Below are 24167 nucleotides of genomic sequence, written 5' to 3'. Positions count from 1 at the left end.
GAATTGGTTAAATGGAATCAATTACCTACAGTAATGGCAAAGGTCTTGGTTCAGGCTTATAGCAGTGATAGCATAAACTTCAGGTTTAACTCAAGTCTCTGGAATACATCCCCAGCTGGGATAGGTCATCAGTCCTTTGTTCAGAGCTTCAGTTTGTAGCGAAGTTCCTTCAGAGCTATGAAGCAGGATTGAAGACAAGATGGAGGAGAGGCATCAGTCTTTTTATAGTCTTTTCCAGGTATAAGAATACCTCTTTGTCCTTACTATGGAAAATTACCACAAAATGGAGTCTGGAGTTACATGGGCCAGTCCCTGCATACTGTGCTGAGTTGCAAGGCATATTTGCCTTTTCTCAATGGGTCAATTGTATAGCTGATGGTCCTTAATGGGCCATCAAGCAGGCTAGGCAGAAATAACACCAACTTGTCTGGGAAGTTTCCCAGAAGCAGAGCATAAGTTTGAAATACAGACAGTATAGAGCCAATATTCATAACTTCAACTACAAAAATGATACACACATATAGATAGCATAATTATAACCAGCAAACCATAACCTTGTCTTAGACACCTCATTTGACCCCCTTTATACAAGATTTGGTGCCACTACAGGACTTTGGTTGCAACCATGTTCTGTATGGTCCCAGATTATACCAATAATGTCACAATGTTGAAAATAACTTTTCCCTATAATGTAGTGTGAGCAAAATACCTGAGGGTATGCAGGTGGCAGAAAGGTTTGATTGACTCCCATTTTAGATGGTGGCCCCCATCCAGCAAAATATTAATGCATGTGCTTAACTTTGAGCATGTGAATTGTCTTGCTGAATTCAATGGAATTACTTACGTGCTTACATTTAAGGAGATACTTAAATGTTTTCCGGGATCAGGGCCTTAACTGGCTCTCTTTTGGGATGACCTGCATAACTCACTTAAGTAATGTGGCTAGCCAAACCCGATAACAACAAACTGTCCTATCACCATAACCCCTTATGTATTCTATACTGATGCCCATCACAGAGCTCACAGAAGAGGAATGAGGCATTGAAAATCTTAGTATTTTGTATTCAACCTACTTGTAGGTAAACTCATCCTGTGGTGAGCCAAGTCCTTTCTGCATCGTGCTAGGACTATATGTACCTTTTGTTTTGTTTTGTTTTTGGAATGCGATAAAGCTAGATATCAGGTGACAATGATAAATCTATCATAAAGTCACAGCCTCTAACTTCAGTCCTTTTCCGCTTCCAGCTACCTATATTTTATGCATCATCATATTGTTGAAAAATAACTGCGAACTACAGGGTATGCCTTTGATAGGGCAGTGTGCTTGTTTTATCTTCAGTTTTTACACTGCATGCTCCCTGCTTGCTCAGGCCCGTGGGAGCAATGTGGACACTGAAATGTAGTAAAAAGAGAATGCATATTCCACCCTTCAAAGGCATGTATTATACATACATATCCAATTACTGCTACCACACACCGTGATGGAGGCTCTATAGCTATATGAAGCAAACTCCCAAACTCCCATGAAGAGTATGATCACTTAGATCTCTTCAAATGTTATGGTCCAATGGCAGCTAATGATTGTTTATTGGTTCCATTTAATGCACACTAGGGATACTTTAGTGTTTGATTTCTCTTCATGCAGAAAACAGAGCAAACCCTTTGTAGCCTTTATTACTTGCAAAAAAGCCTTGGTTGAATATAGCTAACTTGTCACTATGCGAGGAAGGAAATTAAAAAGTGAAGAAAAGCAATGCCACACAGCACCTTAATAGCACAGCACTGAACGTGTCTGTTCATCTCTTTGGAGAAGAAGGGAATGGTTTTGTTGTTTGTAAAACGTATGGGGCATGCAGCATCCGTGGAATGTCAGATCATATGATATGCATTGTGCTAAAAGCAGAAGCATCTCATTTGTTGGAATATAAACTTGCAATATGACAAGTCCGTGTTCAGATGGCAGCTGGGTACCAGGGTCAGTTCCGCAGCCTGAGATTAGCAACTTTTGGAGCTGAGTTGCCTGATTGCTTCCTTGTTTCAAGGAGTTAATTTATTCAGCTCATTGTGTTTGTGCTTTTGTTTGGAAGGAAAGAAAAGCTCAGTGTGGTACTTGTCTGATTAACGATTTACTTCTCTGGGAACGAATTGGCAGGATGCCCAAGTTTTGATGTTTTGCTCTTAATTTGCATTTTTAATGAGGTCTGACTAAATGGGTTCAAAGTTACATCACTATAAAATGACCACAGAAAGATTGACTTTTTTACCCCCTTCCGGATTAGACATATTACTGCAGAGTTCCATCTGAGTCATTCAAGAGAGCGGTACTTGGTTTCTTAGAAAGAGACCTTTCCATTAGAACAACTGCAAAATTGCAATGCAACCTTTAAGGGTTGCATGGCAAAAAGAACCTTTGCTAATCTTGACAGTCCGTGCTCCAGTCTTGTCTGTGTGGAGTGTAAGCGTCTCAGGGTGGGCGTTGTGTCCTGCTCTGTGTTTGTATATGTCTAGCACAATGGGACCATGGTTTGGCTAGGTGTTATCCTAGTCCAAATAATAAAAAATAATACACTTGGATCTTGGCCATTCCACAGCCACAGAATTTGCCACAGAAGCCACCCCATGACCGAGATTTCTGCGCTGGAATCTATGCACCAGATTTTCAAAAGAGCTCAACAGGGCACACTTCCCATTGGGCGTCTGAGCCACTAACGACTTGGCTGCTCACAAAAGAAGTCACTCACTTTGTTCTTCCGTTGAGCTCACAGTAACCCTTTTGCAGTGTTGTATTTTCCCCTGCAATGTAAGACAGAGTGGGAAAGGTAAACAGGTGTAGCCTTCTAGCAGAGAAGGAGAAATGTGTGCATCAACATGCTTTTCTGGATTATGCAGAATTCAATTGAAAGCCCTGTTTTCATTGCCTGATGGTAGTGCTGACAACTAGAGCTGAGTAAATACAGCAAAACACCACTCTCAAACATTCCTTCAGGTTCTAAACAGCTGTGGGAATCAGCCATCTTCATGCCCCTCACTGTTCACCATCCATGATTAGTCACAGTCCATTGACGTCAATGGAGTTGTGCTAATTTACACCAGTGGAGAATCTGGCTCTGGGACTGTATCACAGTTTTGCAGGTGAGGCATATAAGCAGGCAGGATGCATGGTTTGCGGGGCTGCCAGTGAATAGGAAGGGCACAATGCTGGCCTTGAGGAACAGGGTATAGGTCTGAGACCTATGATGAGAGAGTCTGTGGCCAAAAACAGCACCAGCAGCTGTGGCCATATGGCCATCAAGCTAAAAACGGGAGTTCTGCCGCCCTGCTCGCCAAGAGCTAGTAAAACTCTAAGTACTCAAGGAGGAACAATTTGCTTTGCCATTGTAAATGTGCCATGCTCCCTCCACCTGCTTAGCAGGATTTGCAGAGGCAGTGAGATGTGGTTGTTTTGCCTGCTGACAGATGCTTTCCCTGTTAAATGTATGATACAGTTTGAAATACTTGGAGAATTTTTATTTTAAAATCACAAAAAATACCCTATCCTTAACTGACAATATTGTTATAAGGTACAGCATCAGTGATGGGTTTGGCAGATCCCGTGTTCCTGAGTGAATTTAGAGTCGCAGTGTTATTCTACACTTCCCCAAATAATTACCTGTCAACCAAAAAATGTTCAAGTAAAATGAACAAAGGGCCAGATCCTTGGCTGGCATAACTCTTTCGACTTCAATGGGGCTATACGGTGTAGCCTGACCCAAAAGCTCCCCAAGGTCTTCATCAGCACCCAGTACTTTTTGGTATAGGTTTGCTGTTGCTCCCTCTCCTGGCGCCCCGCCCCGGTGAAACATGCTTTGAAAGGAAGGATGCTCTTGAGGTTAAGATATCAGACAAGGATTCATGAGTTCAGTTCCTGCCTCTGCCAACACACCTGCTCTGAGACTTTGTGCAAATCATTTTGTGTCTCTTTGCCTCAGTTCCCCATCTGTAAAATATGGGTAATAATACTTCCTTTGTCTGTCTAGTCAGTTTCGACTGTAAGGTCTTCGGAACTGGGTCTGACTGTGTGTTTATACAGCACCTAGCACGGTGGGGCCTGATCTCTGCTAGAGCCTCGGGAAGCTACGGCAATACACGTAATAATACATTTAAAACAAAAAGGGTTGAAAATCACTCATTGTGCTCAGCTACTGCCAGACACACCTAAATCAGTTTTAACGTCAACTAAGGCAGCAGAAACCCAGAACTCCCGTCTTGATATTAAGAAAGCCTTTTCAGTGTGTCTCTCACATTAAGATTTTGATGAATGACTTCCGTTCCAATTCAGGAGTTAGAGCCTAAGTAGCAACTATTTTTTAATCTCTCTGCACTCCAGTTTCTGTTTTGGCTCGGTGCAAATATCATTATGTTTGTGTAGTAGGTTTTATAATCATTTTAGATTTGTATAGCCATTCAGACCCTCAGGCTATGTCTGCACTACACACTGCTGGTGGCTGGTGGCAGTGTGTAGGGTATGTGTAGCTTACTAGTGACTAGCGGCCTGCGTCCATGTTGCGGTGTGTAGCTACACATGCCAATGAAAGGCTCTGGCAGGGGGGAAGCAGTGGAAAAAGTCTTCAGCATCTGACTGCTGCCGGAGCCTTTTACTGATTCCAGAGTCTTTCCCGGCAGAGGGGAAAGGTTCCAGCAGCAGGGAGCTGGTGGAGTCTTTCCTCACTGTTGGACCCTTTTCCTGTGCCAGAGACTTTTCCAGCAGATGTGAAAGGCTCCGCAGAGCAGAGGCAGCAGGACACTGCACTGCCAAAAATAGTCGTGTGGGAAGGGAGGCACTGCTTGGGTGAGTAGAGAGCCGTATAAAGTATGTACTCGGGGACATACCCTCCCTCTTCAGGCGTGCCTCACAGTCTGTGCTGCTGTTTATACCCATGCTACGGAGCTACTCCGTATGTACCACGCCCAAAGAAGCCAGCAGTGGAGAGGTGCCCTAGGTTGGTAAAGTTGGGAACACACCTGAATTTTCTACAGTTTTGAAATTTGACGGTTTAATTTTTGATTTTGCGAATCCTAAAATTCTTCAGTGTAGAAAGAGACGGTTGTTTTCACTGTAGCATTTCAATTCTAGGCTTTGACCCCTTCTCTGGATCTGCTGACACAGACCCCTGTGCTCATCGGCTTAATCCGCACAAGGGAGATTTAGGCTAGATACAAGAAAAAACTTTCTACCTGTAGAAACTAATGAAGTATTGGAAGAGGTTACCAAGCAAAGTTGCGGAACAGGTTTTTAAGAGCAGGTTAGACAAACACCTGTGAGATATGGTCCAGAGTTACTTGTCCCTTCGTCGGTGCAAGATGATAGGTAAAATGACGTCTCGAGGTTCCTTGCAGCCCTACGTTTCTCGGATTCCTTGTTGAGTTGACTAGGACCCAACCCAGACCCAGGGATCAGAACTGCTGTCTTACACTACATACTCTCAGGATAAATTGATATGCATAATTGTAGTCACTTTATTTAATTAGGAAATCCACTTAATTTCAAGGATAAAAGGATTTTTTTACAATTTAGTAGTTTTTCCCTTATAAACACGACTTTAATGAGTAACATGACAAACACGACAAGACATTATTATTTTAAACATCATATGTAGCTTCCTCAGAATTTATATTCATCCGTCTTGTAACGAGTCACTTCCATTTTATCTTCCTGTCATCTTGAATGAACTAGAAATGGAAATATAATTTCCCAGGGGCCTTAAAAATTGGGGAAGTATTAAGTGCAGCTGAAATTAAGTGATTAATAATTTAGTTTTAGGTCATGAATCAGCTTTATGTGATACTGAAGATCATTTGCAACCTTAGAAACACTAGTGGCAACAATGCACTCGGGAGGTTCAGGGCGGTAAAACCTCTAAGGTGAGGCTGCTGAATCTAATTAATCTAATCTTCAGTCCTCCGGTACCAAAATTTATTTCCTTTTTGCACCAAATTTCCTCAGATCTTCTTGACAGAAAAACGTCAGCTCGCTTGACAGTTGACTGGCAGGTTGTGTTGCATCATAATTGGGGAGAAGCTAAGAGATTTAATGGTTGCTCATAGTTCCTCCTCCCCCCCCACATTTTTTTTTTTAATATAAGGTTTTCTATGACAGATGCAAAAGGCCTTAGCAACTAGGCCCTGTGCCTTTCCCCCCCCCCATGCTTCCTCCAGAGGTAATTATCTTCCTCCATCAATAGCACTGTCAGAAATTGGGCACATAATTCAGCATTTAAATGAACAAGCAATGTAATATTTCCTGTCTCCCAGTGGAATGTTTTGCAGCTCACATTCTTCTCTGTCACTCGCTCACTCTTGATGTATGTCCTGCGCTCAGTCCTTGAATGCCTTCTATCCCCTGTGTTTCATTACAGATGTTGGCTCAGACTTGACACCTACTTCATTTGGAGCTTTATAGGACCAGCGACCTTGATAATTATGGTAAGAACTCCTAATTAACTACTCCATCTCCCAGGTCAAGAAATAAAACTTTCACTCTATATCTTGAATTTACATAGATTAATTTGGGGAAAGCATGTTCTTATCTGACCCCACCTAACACAAGCAATTAGACACTCATTATAAGAGACTCCTTGCATTCTGAAATACTTGATCAAAACCTGTTGGTGAAAGGAAAGTATGTTTCAGTACGAGCTTGTGCTGTGGACACTTGCTCAGAATAGTCTTTTGCAAAGCTTGTTTGATGTTATCAGACGTTTAGAAGCGCTGGTCTCTATTTTGACATCACTGTATGCTCATCCCTTTGAATTCCAGAGTGAAGCAATACATCATTTATGCACAAAGGGAAATCTGAAATAGGAGCGAAGTCAAAAATGGAAACGATTTTTTTTCTCTCGCTTTAGAAGTTAAAACAAAATAAGTTAACACACTTTGTCACCATATCAGATAACATAGCAACAAGGTAAAGAACCAAACTTTAGAGACAGCTGGAGTTTGCTCATACTGAAATCACTGCAATAAGGCTTACATAAATCATGCTTTGTTTTAAATATGAAGTAGTTCAGCCAACACAGCAAGGAATGAGCATACTCATTGCAATGCAGACGTTGTAGTTGGTTCTCATTTCAATCCAGAGTGTTTCATTAGCCATCCAGGTGGAGGCCTGTGCCACTTGCTAAATCTGCAGTGACTATCATATGTCACACACAAAAACAGCCCAATTGTGTGCAAATCAGGGGATCGTGCTGTTTGAAGGATGTAGTGGCTTGCGTATTTTATACGTTTCTCTACAGAACCATTAATCTATATTTTTATTAAATACATTTATAAAAGGCCTCTCCCTCTGTGATTGCCGCCTCTCGTCTGGGTCTTTGGTAACTCATTTCCAGTCACGGGGAGCCTCTCTAGCCTAGAGCTAGTGAATCACAATCTATCTTTTACAGCATAGACCAAGCTCCTTTTCCCAGTCATTACATTGTAGTGTCTCTTTAACAATCACTTGCCCGCACATCTCCCACGTTACGCTGTATTTGAAAATGTATACTCACCCCTACCCCGGGTGAGGGCAGCCTTGTGTTCCTTTCCATGGGAGCAGGTAAACAACAAACCTGGAATGGTTTGTCATCAGTATGCACCGCATAGCCACAGAAGAGCAGTTACAGCAAACATTTTTAATTTTCCATAACATCACCTGAAACACTGCTTTTGGTGTAAGGGCTGGCTTCATCCAGCACCACAGCTTTGTGGAACTCTATTCTATTGCTGTTCTCTCATTCGGGAAGCTGCCTTGCCTACAATACTAGGCAATCATCTATGATTTAGTCTCTATAAAACTGTAGTGAGAACTAATTTCCCAGAGCAACTCATCTGTTACAAAGAAAAGACTCACTTCCCCCTCCTCCAGGTCTGCCGTGTAACACAACCTTTTTTTTTTCTTTCTTTCTTTTTTTTTCATTCCAGCTTAATGTAATCTTCCTGGGGATTGCTCTCTATAAAATGTTCCATCATACTGCCATCCTGAAACCTGAATCCGGCTGTCTCGACAATATCAAGTAAGTGGCTTTTTTCCCCCCCTTCTCTCTCTCTTTTGCTGTTTACAGCTCCCTTCCTCTTTGAACAGAGTATATTGTAACAAACCCTCCTGACAGAAATGACAAGAAGGGGTGATGCATTGTCTTTATCTCAGGTGATCCTGTTTTTGACTGCAGAAGTGGTTTATTCTGAGCAAGAACGGGTGGATGAGGATGAAGGCCTGTCTTTAAAGGGCCCTGGTATTAGAGTGTATTTAAGATGAGTGGTGGCAGTTTTCATTCAGTTTTGCATAGCACAGTTGTGTGTGCCCGTACTGAAAAAGACAATGGCCAGGTTCTTTACAGTCAGATGGAACTGCAGCTAATGTAAGATGGAATTACAATTTGGTAATTATTATTTTAGTACTGTGCAGAAAAGGAGTGGAAGTGTGGATTGCTATTGCTTCTCTCTGCTTTGAGTGCCACAGCCTACTTCTGATTTGTTTCTCTCTGCAGTAGATTTATTGGCTCTTATTCTGCCCTCAGTCCAAACCTAAAGTAACCCATATGGCTTTAGTGGCGCTGCTCCAGATTTACACTGGAGTTCCTAAAATCAAATTTTTGTGCTCTCTGCACAGCACGTATATTGTTCTTTACTTTGGTGAGCATCCAAGGCACAGCATCATATTGTCTAGCTATTGATTGAATAGAATATTAATGCCCGGCAGTGCCTGCCTGTGACAATGCCTATGGCTTTAATTGCATGCTTTACAAATGCAAGTGAGATTTCAGGTGGCAGTGTGTGATAGGATGTAGAGTCAGCTAATTAATAAGACCATCTAATGAACTTTGTAGGGAGGAAATGGTCGGCATCAGCACTTTATTGTGTATAGAGCAAAGCAGAACAATATCTGACTCCGCCAAAGGGCTCTCTCATCCCCGCTTTGACAGGTGGGAGGAGGGAGAGGACAGGAAGGGAACTCATTATATAATGACTGAATAGCACGTTTCTCCAAGAGGTTATTGTTGCTGCGGCTGTATCTGCTCTCGCAGATGGTGCTTTCCTTTAAACTAGGTCAGGCCTCGCCGTAAAATTCTCAAGCTGGACAGGGGTTTGAAGTGCCCAATAGCGCCCCCAGCACAGCTTTCTGGTTCCAAAGACCGGCTCTTTGTAGCAGGGGCGGGCGTGGCGCAGGGCAGCGCCGACAGCCACTGGAAATTGCAGAAGGGGAGCGGAAGCCTTGCAGAGTGCCCCTCACCCTTCCCCACAAGCCGCCAGTGACCCCAAAGAGTAGCGCCTGAGATGTGGGGGTTCCCAGTAATTCTGCAGGGGTGGTGCAATAGAGCAGCGACACTCGGCATTAACATCCAATGCGCAGAGCGCCATCCACCAAGCAGCATGGCCACAGAGGCATCTCTGCTGGAGAGTGAGGAGGGGGAGCCTAGGTTGACATGTGAAGAGGAGGGCATTCCACAGGGTTGCTCTGAGCCCCATGGGGTTGAGTCCAAGGACTTGTCTGAGCTACATATGCTTTGCCAGCATAACTATACTGGTGTAAGGAGATCAGCTATACCGGGAGAAGGATTTTGTTTCTGGTGTCTACACTAGGGCTTTTACTGGCATAGCTATGGCTGCTACTGCATGCGATTTTTTTCACACTGCTAGCCGACAGCTATGTAGTGTAGACTAAGCCTAAGGTTCCCTGTGCTTTGTCTGGCTCTGTGCCGTTAATCCCCCAGTCCCTGCCCCTTTTTCCCCTCAACCAGCTCCCTTCCCCAGGGGAATAATAGGTTGGGTCTTGTATCCCTTCAACCTCACACTATATTTTTTCTTGTCGTTTTTTCCTTTCAGTTTTTTCCCATGATGCCCCATCTCTCTTCTACATCACCTACCCATGCTGAACTTTCATTTCAGGGTCAGCAGTACATGTCTCTCTGCTGGGTTTATTTCATTTTCCTCTTAATACAGTTGGCGCTTCCTTAGATGTCCGGGGCAATTAGAATTATCTCTTTGAGCAAAGCCTATTTTTTTCCATATTCTCAGCCTCTGCATTCCAGCTCAGATGGAAAATCTCTGGAATAAGAGAAGAGTTTATTTGGAAATGGAGCTTCCTTTGACAAAGCGTGGCAGCCTAAACAATCGCTTGTCCATAGAAGAGGCTGTAGGTGCGGGGAAATGGCTTAGCTCTCTAAGATCCCACTTTCAGCCCCTTTCATGAGCTCCTCAATGCAGGACATTTCCCAATGGCTGGGGGAAGGTGGGAGCAGACTGTGGAGCTACCAGATCCACCAGTTTTGTCTCCTCTTTGCTTGCGGAAGCAGGGGGGTACATGGCGCCCCGGCAAAGCGAGGTGTTCTGGCATGGGGAACTTGGATGTACAGGTGATAACACGACAAAGAAGCTTGCAAAGTTTGATTTTATGGGTGGTATCTTTTACATCCATTTCCAGTCCCTTACTGCTGTCCGTTCAGTTCAGTGACGCTTTATTGGCACGACAAGTGTTGCCAAAGCCGCTGTAAGAAAAAGCCACTCTGTTCAGATGTGTGACAAGTTACAACACCCCTTCCCCACCCCCACCTCTCCGGAACGTGGTTATGTCCTGTGTTTCAGCTGTGATCCCCTTTGGCCGTGTGTCATTACTGTCCATTCCTGATCTGGTGGCAGTAGGGTGACCAGACGTCCCGATTTTATCGGGACTGTCCCGATATTTACTTGTTTGTCCCGCGTCCCGACCGATGTTTGGTCGGGACACTGGACAAAGAAGCAATTTTTGCCCTCCACTCCAGCTCGCGCCCCCCTCCCCACCCCGACTCCGCCCCCTCCTTTCCCGATTGGATAGCTCCCCTGGCCCCGCCTCTTCCCCACGCACACCGCTTGCGCACTGATCAGCTGTATGGCGGCGGCGCAAGCGCTGGAGGGAGGCCGGACACCAGCGTGGTGGCAGGCTGCTAGGTAGCACAATGCCCTCTCTTCTGTCAGCAGTATTTCAGACTCTTGGCTATATTAGGTACTAGGAACAATCAGTCCACTTTAAGAGCGTAGACGATCCAAAGTCCAAGTCAGTGGCAGTCTTCCCATTCATTTCAGTGAGCTAGGGATCAGATCTTAAATCAACAATAAATTTAATAACACTCGGGACTAGCAATTTTACTACTCATATTATATCAGCTGTGTAGACCTGCTGTCTGAGAAGAATCTTTTCAAGGTCACCTGGCCAGAAAGCTCAGAACTGTTCTAAATTAAAATAATAATAATAATAATAATAAATTAATATCATAATTAAGGCAAATATATCAGTAATCTACTGAGTTATCTTTGCTTGTGCTAATCTCTAATACCTTTGTTAAAATGCCAGGCATTTATATTACAGGTTATGTCAATTACAGTGTCATAGTAAAATATGGTATAGGTTCTTTGGCAGACGAGTGTCTATTCCTGATTTGACTAAAATAAAATGCTTTGAAAACACAAGCAATACAAATATTTTTAAACACCTTACTGATATCTTTCCAAACCTTCATTACCAGTAACATTCTTTATTTTAAAATATGTGAAAGACATAAACTCAGTCTATTTAATTTACCAGAGAAAAGGTAAAGAGGTTACTTGATCACGTTCTGTAAGTACCTACCTGGAATTAGAAATTAGATTCAGGCTAGAAATAGATGCAGATTTATAACACTGGAGGTAATTAACTATTGGAATATCCTCTCTAGAGAGGTGGTAGATTCTCCAACACTTGAAGTCTTTAAATCAAGTTTGGTTGTTTCTTTCTGAAAGATATGCTCTAGCTCGACTACAAGATATGTGCTTCATTCAGCAATCACTGAGTGAAATGCTAAGGCCTAAATTATACTGGAGCTAATTAGAATGGTCCTTCTTTGTCTTACATCTATGAAAACAAAATCTATGTGGTTCCAATAAATTCGGCTGACGGCTGTGAGCCCTTAGTGTGGTTCCAAAATGTTAGATCTCCGATGAGTATTATTTTTATTTTGTTTATTTTTTGTAAACAGATAAGGCCTTTTGTATGAAGAGCTTGACTGTGATACTTGTGTGACAGTTTTACAGCATTAGGGGAACTGAATGGAAGTTTGTTCTCCCACTTCATTTCCCGTTGCTGTTCTGCATTAAGCTATGGTGAAGTTCTCGCAACATAAATCCTCAGGCAACTCGACAACTACAAAATAGTCAAATCCCTGTGGTGATGTAAAAATAAAAGCTGTAAAATATTTGAATAGGCAATTAATAAGCACCTTGGCAATCTGGTGCTTGCTTATGTCGCTTTAAGCTTGGAAATACATTATGAAACGTAGAAAATGGATAGCCAAATAACTCCACTTAAACGAATCAACTTGATAAGCCCCATGGTGTCCCCTGGGGTACCGTGAATTACCGTGCCAACAGACGAACCATTGAAAGGGTAGCGTCTGAGCCAGGTGCTGTATGGATGAAGGATTTCTGCAAAGTTGTAAAAATAAACATCCCGAGCCTTAGACCGTGAGGTACAGTCACTTTATTATTGGGCTAACATGGCAGAATCTGAATGTCCAGCAGTTTAACACTCAGCATCCATGAGTTATGCTCAAAGAGTCAAGGAAACACCTTGACGTTTAGATGGTTCAGAAGCTGCCTCATTCTCACCCGTGTTCCCTTTTCCAGGTGGACAGGCAGTTTCCAGAAAGTTAAATCTATGCTCTGTTAGTTTGTAGCTTTACGTCTGTGTATGAAGTCTTCCCCTGATCTCTGTCCACTTGCTTGTCCTTCGACTGTGTTCTCATTGGAACGGGGAGCGTGCTCCTTAAGTGTTAGGAAAGAGTCCAGCACAGAGTGTGTGCTACCAGTAATAAATAAGTCCAGCACCCTATCTTGGCTCTTCGGGCATGTCGTTTAGTATGGAGAGGTAGCAGCCTTTCCATGGTCTAGGCCAGACTTGATCTGCCCTGTAATTCCAAATAAAAAGTTTTCATCTTGTATGGGAAAATGTATGATCTCATGGAGAACCCATAAGCACCGCAGGGCAGGGCCAGTGTCTACTTCTGTGGGTGAAATCCTGACTCTGCTGATGTCCATGGCAGAACTCCCATTGACTTCAATAGGGCCAGGGTTCACCCTGTGTTTATACCATGCCTAGCACAACAGGACACTGTGCCTTAGCTGAGCATCTGGGCACCATCATGATGTACATATTAAATAATTATAACTAACAAGTTTGTAGCTGGGGTCTTTTGATAAAGCTGGTTTTAACTCCCTCTTCCCCTCCTCAGTAAGTTTAAAAAACAACAACCTTCTTTGTGTTTTCAAATATTAAGGGTTCAGACTCAGTGAAAACTACGATTGTTTCGGAAGGTTTTAAATGAATGGAATATTATGAAATGGAATAAAGAAATAAAATGGCTCCATCTTGGAATCTTCTCACATCTCTTTGTCCTTCATGAAATTCCAGCCAAGAATGGGTTTTGCCGACTAGCCCTCTTCACTGCAGCATTCTCACTCTTGAAGTTATTTAAGCCATATGCAGTGTTGTCAGTAAGAACTACCATAACAAGTGTTCTCTAGGTGCTGATCGCTAAATTATTAGGTAGAGCGGTAGGTAGATTAGACAGTCGTGGCCATAAACTTGCGCCCACAAAATTGCTGCCATTGAGAAGTATGCAGGAGTCTCAACTGGCAGAGGAAAGAAAAAGTCAGCTGAGAATGTCTCGACTAGTTCTGTCAGGGCGAAATTCACCTCTGTGCAATGGGCCTGTTTTGGGGGTTTAAGTGGGCTGGAGTAGTGCATAGACCTTGTGAATGAGAATAAAATTAACTTTCAGGGACGAAAGCAAAGGCCCTAGCAATGGTGTATTGCTGGTATACACTGCTCTGTCATAAATGAGTGCTGTCCACCACCATTCCAAACTCACTGGGATAGTGTATTGCCTGTAGATGGATGGATCGTCCAATCTGGGGATTGTGGCAGCATGAGGAGTACCCAGCTGGTGAAAAGCCAATCTATCTGCCTCTTATGCCATGCCCACGCTCCCACAGCCTCTAGCACGGAGATGAGAGAGGATGGAATAGAACAACATTGCATTCCAGAGATCTCCAGCTGGGAGATGGTCCCTGGCAGGGAGGCATTACTGAATAGGACACTTTAGAGCAGCTCTGACGCTGCTCTAATGTAGCTTGAACCAGGGAGCCGCAGTTAGCCCCTGAGCAGTTGTCCCATTGTGCCCACTGGATGCTGGGCACAAGAGAGAATGTGGCCCAGATTTTCAGGGGCCTGGTACACATGTGATTTTTTTAATACTCACATGAATCCAGAATGCCTTATAGATCGAAGGAATGCATATTGTTGTGCAGTTAGGCCCTGATCCAGCAAGGCACATGGGTAGTCGCACTGATTTCAACGGAACCACGCAGAGTTAGGCACATGCGTCGGTAGTTTACTGGACTGGGGCCTTGATGCATTCTCTTCTCTGCTGGCCTTTGCAAACACTGTAAACTACCAAGGCTTGTTCATGGTTTCAGACATTTTCCTATTTGTTTAATATCTGTTCTTTGTGAAAAAGTGTTACTACAGAATGTTATTTCCTATGGTGTCCCCCCCCCCCCCCAAAAATGGCTGTATCACAATTACATTAGGTCGATAAGAGGCATGCTCCTTAACCAGAAACTATTTAAATAATGGTTATTCTGATCACAGAACTGTTAGAAACGGAGGGTGCTTATGTTCTTCCCCTGGGATTGCTTTCCTCATCCTACTGCCATTTGAATTACTTTCTTTGCAGTCTAGTGTCATTGGGAATTATGCATGACATCATTTTGGGGCCGTTACAGTAACCAAAACTGATCCTATTATGAAAGAATTGGCTCCAGGGATGGAATGATTATTTGATTAATAAAAGGCAGATTTTGTAATTAGATTGAAAGAATTCCTCAATGGGATTGGACACCTGCCATACCTAAAGTTATGCAGGAATCTTAATGTGCTTCCGAATGGCTGGAGGGGAGGGAGTGAAGCCTGCTTCATCATACTAGAAAACGAGAGCCCATCAGTCATGCATTCTATTTTTGTTAAGCATGGTAACATTTTCTTTGAAATCTCAGTGTGTTTCTCCCTCGCCCCCCCCCCCCCCCCACCACCACACTTTTAATTGTCCTGCTCTCTATCTGTGGTTAGGTTTGCTAGCATTCCATTTAGCCAAACTGCTGTCACTGACATTTTTCCATGGTGCAGTCTGTGGCTATGAGTTTTATTTTATTTATTTTGGAAGGGTGAAATATATGCTTTTATAGCCAAGTGCAAGTACAAACCCATGAAAAATGGGAGTTTTCAATTTGTTTTAACTCTCCTTCCCTTTTTCCATGCATTTTGCGCCGGTGTCATTTTATAGACATAGTATACAAAACCTGTCTCAACATTTGCCTTAAAGTCAGTTGGATGCCCTTTAAAACGTAATTAGTGTGGGCCTTCACAAAGAATAATAATAAGTAGGACTGGAGAGTTGTATTCAATGAAAATGTCCATCAAAGGAAATCTAGGCACGTACAAAAAGCATCCTCCTAGGAATTTATTTCTCATTATGTTAGTTTTTGGTACCCAAACTTTCCACTTGTTGGTTAGTTCAGTTTTTAAAAGGGACCTCAAGATAGTTTTATCCCAGCATTCAACCCTTTTACCTGCATTTACCTGCATCTGTGTCAACCTGCTAGCATTCCTCTTTCTTTAGCAATACAACGAACATTGAATTAACAAACTGAGGTTCCATTGGATCATTGTTTATTCTCTTTGTGCAATTTTCTAAGCGAGAAAGAATGGTGTTAGTTCCTGAGGCCTCAATTCAGGAAAGCATATGCTTAAATTCCATTGAAATAAACACTTAGGTGCTTCCCTGAATCAAGACCCTAAGGGCCTGATCCTACACAGCAGTGAGCCCTGTTATAATAATCGGGCCTACAAATTTGTGATCATTGTAAAAAAAGTAAGGAATCAAAATTGGTGTGTCAAATATTAGGCCTAATTGGTGGACAAAATAATGAAGGGTAGCCTGTTCCACCCACCATTCCCTTTGTGGGTCCTTCAAGAAAGAGCCGTTTTTGGAGGGAGGGGGAAATAAAAAAAAATAGGGAACAAAAGATGGATGCTACTGGTAAAGCAAGCTTCACCATCCTGGCTGCTAGCTACATCATCTCCTGGGATCTCAAGCCTTCATCTTCTTAATCCTAAAAAATGTCCTAACCGAACCAAGTCAAAGAAAGGTACCTGAATACCATCACCACGTCTCCCAGTCCAGCCAAATCCCACCTAAGATCAAATCAAATCAGACTTTAACCAGCTCAATTAACTTCTTTTCTTTTCTCTTCTCCAAAAGGACAGTTGTTACTACCTTTGATACCCTCTGAGAGATGATCAAACAGGGGTTTTCCTTCTAAAACGCTCTAGAGCTAAAGCGAAAAGAAACGAAAAAGTTGTTAAAATGAAAGCCTTATTTAATACTTTACATTTCAAAAACATTTAACTGTTCTTTTCTTCTTTTTTTTCTCTTCCATACAATTTTTTAAAAAACATTAATGATGTTTGCCATAGTACTAAGCAGGCTGAAGTCTCTATATACCAAACCCAGACCTTGTTTAACACTATTTAATGTTAAGCAGTAACTGAGTTAGGTTAACACCTTTGGCCCATTTATTCCATCTAAATTAATACAACCGTGCATCCAATGGGATGATGAACATCATCAGTTCCTCCACGGGAGTTGAGGATGGATAGAGCACTAAAGTTTTACAGACAAAAAAAATAGTCCTTTCAATATTTAATTTAAGGGAAACCGATTTCTCTCAGCCAACTACAATAATTATTTTCACACTCTTTTGTCCCACAATGAAGAGCTATATTTCTCATCTCGGAATTGTCATTTGAAGAGACACGTCCGGCAGCCTAGTGAACTGTAATAGATTCTGTCACATAAAACAAGGCAGCACAAAATGTGATTGGCGGTTGGGGAGAGTGGCTGTTTGTCTGTTTCCATAGGAGGGTACCAAGAGCAATGTTAAACTCAGCCAACTGTCTAGGCTGTGGCACTCATTGCTTGGGAAGGAAAACCTGACCCCCATATTCTCTCATTTTTGGCACCCAATTTTAGAAAATTCTGGCCTAATTTTCAGAGGTGCTGATAACCCACAACTCCAGCTGAAGCTCCTGGCAACTTTCACTCTTCTCAGCTTTCCTGGAATGTGTTGAGTCCTTGTGGTTTAATCAAGTGTCTCGCAATAGTTAATCTTTTTTCTTAAAACCCCAGCTCCTGGAGTCACGTGCTTATGTAGGAATTGCAACATTCATTTAAAAATAAGTTTCTAGTCTCCCATATTTGCAGAAAATATGCTTGGAAATGTGGGTCCTAAAGGCTCAAAGATAGGAGGCAAAGAAAAAAAACACCATTTCTTATTGTTTAAAAAATCTCTTGATTTTTTTTTAAAGCCACTCCTATGTCTTTTGCAGGGTCTAATTTATGATATTTTAACATTAGGGATAGTCTAGACTGTACTTCTCAAAATCACATTCTGGTGTGTAAATTTGGGCACCCAGAAATGAAGCCACTAAAAATGAGAAGCCACTTTGAAAAAGTGCCCATCTAACTTTGCTCCCCATTTTCATGTCGTGTTCTCCATGGATTGCCAAGGCAGCAACAGCTTGTGATTAACTCATGAGTCTGTAAATGACACATCAGTTCATATTACTACAGTCATGGGAAACAACTTCTTTTGAAATTAACTGATCCAACCAAAATACAGTGACCCAAATCCTGGAATGTGTTGAGCACCTGCAACTGCCATTGAAGTTGGTGCATTTCATCGATGATGTATTATATATGGTGTAGGTGTAGTATAGGCTCATTTTCATATTTTATCATATTTAAAGACGCAGTGTGAGTAGTTCAGTCCTCAAAATTAGGGTTTTTTTAAAAGTACCTAGAAAACCTTTAATAAATTGGTTTTATTAAATGAAATGAAATTTAAAAAGAAAAATAAATATTCATCTACAGAAATGTTTAATAAAGTCTATGCTCAGACACAGCATCATGCAAAACAGAAAATGAAACTGACTGATCCAATCTGATTGAAATGCGAGAAAGTAAACAAATTGCTTTCAGTGCAGTGAAAAGTAAGTTAGATTTTAATTGTTTAAGCTTCCTTCCACTTCAATAATAAGGAGATTAGGTCAGTAAGGTTGGTAAGGATTTTTTTTTAATGATTTGTATGTTGAGTGTCATTTTACCAAAGCCAGATTAATTTTTCAGTAGTATAGTTGTGGTTATGAAATCAAATGAAAATACAAAGATAATAAAGATCACATTTCAGATCCGTATATTAAATCTTTGTTAATTTCTGTAGCAATTTGTATTATCATCTGAAGACACAATTCTTGGAAATGGTTAATGATGCTGCAGGCTCTGGAAGCACATACTGTACCAGCTTCAGATGGGGACTCATCTTGCAGAATAGAAACATTTTAATCCTTCATTCCTTCTGCACTGACAGTTGCCGATAAACATGCAGTGATCATGCTGTATAACTTGCCGCCTGAGGGCTCCGTCCTACAGGGTGCTGAAGGCCGGGGAGAAAAGTGCAGAGAACCAAAGTATTCGTGCTCAGAGTCTGCTCAGCCCAGCACCCGAGCTGATAGGCTTGGTTGTAAGGCCCAATCCGGCAAGGTGTTCAGCACTCCTCAATTCCTGTCAGTGTGGAGTTGAGGACGATCACTAAGGATCGGGCCCATTGTTCCGAGACCTGTGCACAGTGCTAAATAATGGGAGATTTTGTGCATCTGCACTGAGCCCTGCTGAGTATTCGGGAAGTGGGTGCGATGGGGATATGCCAGGGCATTGCCAAGGGATAAGTGTTGATGTGCAAGCCAGTGAATGCAAATACTTATTTGCAGTAGTAGAAGTGACTATTTCTATTACCCTGTACCCCAAAGCCCTACTACTGAATTCATAATAATTTGTAATGAATTAACTAAAATAGTCATAGGTATTAATAACAGTGATTGTTAGGATTTCCATTTACTTCTACTAACCAGGAGGAGAGGCTACTCGAGCACATCATTGAGAAGGAAGAGTGAGAGCAGGGCCAGCCACCAGCACAGCTGTGCTTCTAATTCTATCCTTCCCAGACTGTGTAAGAGTCTAACCAGCCCGTTTGACTAATTATAATCTTTTTGAAACTACAGGTTCAAATCACGCTGCCTCCAGTGCTCCCTTCCAAAGTAGATAGAGGCACATGAGAACCTACACTGGGAAAAGATATCTCATACTAAGGAACAAATACATACGGGAGCCATAACCTAGCTAGAGACTGGAAATAAAATGTAAAGGTTTAACAGTGAGGGCAGCTTCCCAAGGGACATGGGGGATTCTGTGTCACTTGGAAACTTTACAGAAAGTTCCAGCTTCACTTGGAAAATGTTCAAGTGTCTAGGGGTACGTCCACATGGCAAAAAACCGAACCCACCCGCAGCAGTGAGTCTCAGAGCCTGGACCTACAGGCTTGGGCTCAGTGGCCATGTAGCTATAGATGTTCCAGCTCGTGCTGGAGCCTGGGATCTAAAATATGGGGGGCAGGGGCGTGTTTCACAGCTTGAGCTCAGCCCAGGATGGAACATCTAAATGGCTATTTTTAGTGCCATAGCACAAGCCCGAGTCGTAGACTCAGGCTCTGAGACTCACCTTGGTTTTTGCCATGTAGACAGAGCCTAAGTGATCTAGGTGTTTTTGAAAATGGGTCTTAGCTCCTATGTCACTTACCCCACATCAGGGGTGATATTATTCACCTAGTTTTGGCTAGATGATGAAGTTACTGGGTGAGGGTCTCTGGTCTGTATTGTGCAGGAGGTCAGACTGGGTGATCATAACGTTTCCTTATGGCCCTATAATTTATAATGCACGTTGGCACAGTGCTCTCACAAGCTTAGCAGTCCGCTTACTACACCTTTTTGAATCTTACCGAAAGCACCAAAGCACCATGTTCAACAGCCCTATGGATGGCTCAGAACTCCTGTCACTCAACCCACATCTGCATCTCCGCATGATCAAATTTCTAATATGCAAAACCAGAAAAAATACACTCATCTGCTGCACATACACCAAATTAAGTGCTTACAAGAGTCCTACCAAGCAAACATGCCACATATTGGTATAACAATATGCAAACACCTTAAAGGAAAATTGCTAATATTTGATGTCATTGAAATGAAAACCCACCTGGGATTGCATTTATTTTTATGTGCGTTTTTGTCCAGATGGTCACGTTGATTGCAACATCATATTTTGTCCATTCCTGTTGGACACACTTTTAGGTTTTTTGTGGAATGTTTTTATTAATAATAGATTATCCGTTTTTTGGGGGGGGTTTTTTTGCTTGTTTAGCTATCGTTTTCATGATGGCTTACATTAGTGTTGAATGGCAATAGGAAGTGCTAATCTTTCCACTGACAGGTGTCTTCCTTCCAAAATAAAAACCAATCAATAATTATCGATTGAGAGAGTGTCTTGGAAGATATTAAATACTCGAGGTCTTGCTATGAAACCATTCATCAAGATTATTGTTTTAAAAATTCACAGATTTAGTATTTTATCTGCAAAGCCCTGCTTGAAAAATGCAAATGTGGCCAAAGTCTTTATCGAATCTGTATCATGTGGAAACAATCAGATACATGGTTATACTTTACTGTGTTTTGAATAATTATGGCACGTCTTTGCAAAGTTAGAAGGAAGGAAATAAACAGGGTAAGCAATTTTGAGGGCAATTAATTACTTACAGAAATTAGATGAGCTTAACAAAATTGCTCTTTTCAATTACAATAATTAAGAACAAATCTCAGAAAACAGGCCAGATCTTTTGCAACAACCTCCTGTTGAAACAAAAGGGAATAAGAGGTCTCATGTTATAAGATATAACCAGGCAAATGATGCAGTAATTCCAAGTCCTGTGCCTGAATGACCTAAGAAGGTGGCCTAGAGTGGTGGATATTAACTGGGTGAGATCTGCAAGACTGTGTGAGGGAGTTAGGAGTCCTACTCCCATTGAAAGTCAATGGGAATTGAGTGTATGATAACAACAGGCATTTTTGAGGATCCTGCCCTCAAGTGACTTGATCCTGTTTGTGGCTCTGCACAGACATCTGCCTTGGGTTCAAATTATAGGTGGGCAAGCCTAAAGTGGTTCTGATCAGCACCCAAAAGCTCATAGCTGTGTTTCCCCATTGCCCTACCCTTTGTGTCCTCATTGACACCAGTGTGACAGAGCACTCCCGTTCTGATGACATGCACCCACCTGGCGATCAGTTTGCACTGGTATAGGTGACTGCCCCAGGTGTGGGGGACTGATGAACTGGGCTCCAGATCCTTGCCCAGCATTTACCTGAATTATCCACAGCTTATTTTGCTCCTCTTCTAGGGCCACTCTCTCTTCCCCTCACAGGCTCCTTGACCTCTCTTCCCCCAACAAAAGTGCCCATCCTTCCTACCTGAGACAAATTCTTCACAGTGCAAGGAGCCTGCTCCCAATTGAAACATCTTCAGTGACTGGGTAGCTAGCCCACTCACCATTGTAGCGATTTGGCAACAGCTGGCTAGCCTGCTGTATCTTCTGGGAACAAGGCTGATGGGCCGATTACCCCACAATATACCCAGAGGGATCGCCGAAAAGCAGGCAGTCTAATTTTTCTCTTTTTCTTTTATGTGCAGTAGGATCTTGAACTCTCATCTGGGCCTTCCTGCTGATTCTGGCTATGTTAATCCAGTAAAAGCTATTCCACAGATGCAGTGCTTAATTTGTGCCAGGGTTTGCCATAAATTACTGCATCAGTTACGAATGTAAAACAATTGCTTGAGCCCCTGCACCTCTTCCCTTCCAAATGTAGCATTGCAGAGATGTCACCCTACAGGGCAGCACCTGAGAACATGGATTTTGGCCAGCCTTCTTGCAGTTTAGTGGCAGCCAATGCGAGTTATTTTAGTCATCAGAATGGGGAAGCCGAGGAAGCATTAAGGGGCTAGGAGAAAAGAGAGAAAATCTTGTTGATGATTGTGACAGTGTAGTAACTGAAAAATGAGACTGGTGAAACTCTTTCATGAAAATCCAGGTGACGCATATTAGTGGTCTAAGAAATTTGATTAGAACATTTGGCTTGATGCCAGCCAGTCATGTTGGATCTTTGTCACAAAACGTGAAGCCAAATCCTTTAAGTAGTCCCTTATTGCTGGCTATTGATTTTTCAGAATGAAGACACTCCTTCACTAATTAGCAACGAACACATTTGTTTTCTGTGAAGAGCTACTCTGGACTTCGAGTCACTTAGTGTAGCTTTTCAGAAGTTGGCTCAATCAATTATTGCTAGCCCTAAAACTGAAGAAAAAAAACACACACTATATCTCATGGCAGATATGAATGGAAAATAACATCACGTTGTGTTTTAATTCCTTCTAGTTTATGAATACAGGAATTCCCATCTTAGGGAAGCTACAGTTTAACCACTTGCTGTGAAAATGAATTATGCACATTTATTTCAAATTATTTTGGAGGCGCACACATAACCTCTCTGCTTTTCAGAGCATTGGTCACCCATAGAAGCCAAGTAAGGTTCTACTCACTTTGGGCTCATTTCTGCCATATTTGCTCAGCAGACTACTTATGCTCAGAGCGACTACACATATGAGTAAGGATTTTGGTATCGGCACCCTTTGTCCACATGTTTATCAAGCCCTGAACCTTTTATTGGTCTCAGAAATAAGGGGAAACACTTTGAAATGTCATAGGTATTTTTAATTGTGTCTAACTGCACAAATCATAGCATCTGTTGTTGGTTATTTATGTCTTACTTTAATGCAGTGGTTCCCAAACTGGGGTTCGTGAAATTTTACAGGGGGTTCTCAGGAAAAAATTCCCTAATGGCGGACAGAGCTGTCCCTAGGGACCTCGGGCAGCATGGGGCCAGCAGCCCAGAGCCCCTGGACTTCCAAGAGCTAAGCAGATCAAAGCAAGCCTATCTATCACACTGAGGAGATTTAAACTTCAAGACTCCTTATAAGAAAAGGAAAGGGAGGTAGATATTTTTTGCTGTTTTTATAATGAAATAGGCAGCTAGTGTTGTTTTTAAAATTATTATGAAGAACAAGTTTAAGCTTTGTTGTAACGTGCCTTGTTTGCCTGGACTGCTCAAGACCTGAATGCTTGTGTAGGAGGAACTCTTTGAGTTGAGTTCTTAAATGCCTTCCTGCTGTGTCACATCTGATACTCCTTGAAGAAACATAGGAGCCTTGTCTTATTCAAAGTGATACAAGCTACAAAAGTGAGATCTTGGAAGAGTGTTGCCGTTTTCATAATGTAATTAAAATACTGTAATAAATAATAATTAATAATAAATAGTATGTAATAAGCATGACATAAAAACAAATTGTGTATTTCCAAGATCACGGCTTTTATAATTTATACTCAGGTAAAGGAGAAAATCCCTGGAAATATTCATTTTTAGGAGAGGGTTTGCGAGACTTGACATTTTCGTGAAAGGGGTTCACAGGTTGTTAAAGTTTGGGAACCACTGCTTTAATGGGATGCTTTCTGTTCAAAGTTGGCTGAAAAGTTAGATTTTGTAAAAAAAAACAAACAAAAAAACTTACCTGATACCTCATAAGGCCAACAGAAATTATTCCATTTTTTTAAAAAATACAGACGTACTTCATTTGTTTTTGTCCCAGCTGCAAAAAATGCAAGCAAACAGTATAAATAGTTAAAATAATTGAATTTCAAAAGTTTGTTCAAGTTTTAATAATCTAGGTTGCTAGTAGCACATATATGAGGAAGTCTGTTTGTCTACAGGATATTACTTTGAGGTTGTCGATGTCCCTTTGAAGTGCACGACTGTGCTGTTCACTTGCACTCTCACATTTCTGGTCATTCTGTCTCAAAAAATACCGATTGGGATTATAAAAAGAGCCTAAGTCAATAGGGTTTGTGCTCCTACGTTACATAAGTGCTTCAGGTATCAGAGGGGTAGCCATGTTAGTTTGAATCTGTAAAAAGCAACAGAGGGTCCTGTGGCACCTTTAAGACTAACAGAAGTATTGGGAGCATAAGCTTTCGTGGGTAAGAACCTCACTTCTTGCATCTGAAGAAGTGAGGTTCTTACCCAC

General features: G+C 42.0%; 1 protein-coding gene across 28 annotated transcripts in view; it reads left to right on the top strand.

The window, feature by feature from the left end:
* Positions 1–24167, top strand: part of ADGRL3 (adhesion G protein-coupled receptor L3) — an 802265-nt gene that overhangs the window by 683359 nt on the left and 94739 nt on the right. For all 28 annotated transcript variants that reach the window (XM_054030154.1, XM_054030153.1, XM_054030156.1 and 25 more), the window contains 2 exons: positions 6396–6462; positions 7942–8033. In XM_054030154.1, coding sequence (XP_053886129.1) covers positions 6396–6462; positions 7942–8033 — 159 coding nt within the window. The remainder of the gene's footprint in view (positions 1–6395; positions 6463–7941; positions 8034–24167) is intronic.

This window comes from Malaclemys terrapin, chromosome 5 (genome assembly GCF_027887155.1).
Source record: "Malaclemys terrapin pileata isolate rMalTer1 chromosome 5, rMalTer1.hap1, whole genome shotgun sequence".
NCBI lineage: Eukaryota > Metazoa > Chordata > Testudines > Emydidae > Malaclemys > Malaclemys terrapin.
The sequence above is the reverse complement of the archived record's forward strand: the minus strand, read 5'-3'. Positions and strand labels throughout refer to the sequence as shown.